Below are 1253 nucleotides of genomic sequence, written 5' to 3' on the forward strand. Positions count from 1 at the left end.
ATATTAAATCAAAAGCTAAAATTTCAAATTGATTTAGAAGTGTTTATTTCTACAGCTAACGATGAAAAAGAACAGAGATAAACCACTCTTCATTTAACATAGAGCCAAAGAACAGAAACATCTTACCTGTCTCGTTTTAGCTGATGTCTCTATGAAGGGAATGCCATAACTTTTTGCTAATTCTTGAGCCTGTTTTGTATCTACTGTCCTTGTGGGCAAATCACACTTATTCCCAACCAGCACCATTGGCACATCGTCTGAGTCTTTCACTCTCTTGATTTGCTCTCTTAAAAATTAAAAACAAAAATAAATAAATAAATAACCACATGAATTATTGTCTGCAAATAAAAGCTGTTTTATTTCAAACAATAAAAATGTATATAGATTGAAGCTGGACAGGACAGCAGGGGCTCCGATCTACAGTTGTACTTCTAATAACTCGATAAAGCCTTATCCTATGTACCACGTATAACTCTGCTCTGTGTGTTTTGGCCCTCTCACCGTATTCCCACACATTCTGTACATCAGTTATTAACCCAGACAGCTGCCCCTCTCTCCCCTGACAAATAACACACAGGTGCAGAATAGCTTGAAAAACCTTTTGGAAAGAAGCAGGAGATTTAATGTTATCCTATTATTTAGTCTTTGCTTTGGCTAACAAAAATACGTGATGCCTTTTCCAGTCTTTTCTCTTCATAGCAAAGACTCAGACTGTACCTGTAAAGGTTAATATCAGCGAATGATTTACTGTTGTTAATGGCAAACACACAAAGGAATCCTTCCCCAGTTCTCATGTACTGATCTCGCATAGCACTGTATTCTTCCTGTCCTGCAGTGTCCAGAATATCTAACAAGCACGTCTCTCCATCAATGACAACCTGCTTTCTGTACGAATCCTGCAGAAAACACAAACAAATTAAAGGTGATTCAGACAAGCTGCTGCTCCTTCCCACGCCTGACTGCGTTTGGGGGGCTGTAATTCAGAAGAACTTTTCTATTCCCACATCTCACACAGTGAGGAAACCCCAAACTCAGCGGTACCTATGAAACGCGCACGGCACGTGAGCTGTTACCCGACCCCTCTCCCCCCAAACTTTCTTTCCTCGCAGCTCGCAGGGCAGATCCCTGCGGTGACGCCGCTCCCGCATCAGCCCCGCGCTCACCTCGATGGTGGGGTCGTACTCGTCCACGAAGTGGTTCTGGATGAGCTGGATGGTCAACGCGCTCTTCCCGACGCCGCCAGCTCCCACCAC

General features: G+C 43.2%; 1 protein-coding gene across 1 annotated transcript; it reads right to left on the reverse strand.

Moving 5' to 3' along the window:
• On the reverse strand, nt 1–1247 carry NRAS (NRAS proto-oncogene, GTPase). The gene is made up of 3 exons (XM_010724369.2): nt 1164–1247; nt 718–896; nt 1–286 (listed from the first exon to the last, which is right to left on the reverse strand). Exons 2-3 carry the CDS (start codon nt 807–809, stop codon nt 94–96), a joined length of 285 nt encoding a protein of 94 aa, XP_010722671.2. The 5' UTR covers nt 810–896; nt 1164–1247; the 3' UTR covers nt 1–93.
• Nucleotides 1248–1253: the final 6 nt, after the last annotated feature.

Source organism: Meleagris gallopavo, chromosome 28 (assembly GCF_000146605.3).
Source record: "Meleagris gallopavo isolate NT-WF06-2002-E0010 breed Aviagen turkey brand Nicholas breeding stock chromosome 28, Turkey_5.1, whole genome shotgun sequence".
NCBI lineage: Eukaryota > Metazoa > Chordata > Aves > Galliformes > Phasianidae > Meleagris > Meleagris gallopavo.

Coding starts and splice junctions, on each gene's coding strand:
- NRAS (XM_010724369.2), bottom strand. CDS start 809: ATGCGAGATCAGTACATGAGAACTGGGGAAGGATTCCTTTGTGTGTTT. Junction 287..717: donor GCTGATATTAACCTTTACAG/GTACAGTCTGAG, acceptor TTAATTTTTAAG/AGAGCAAATCAAGAGAGTGA.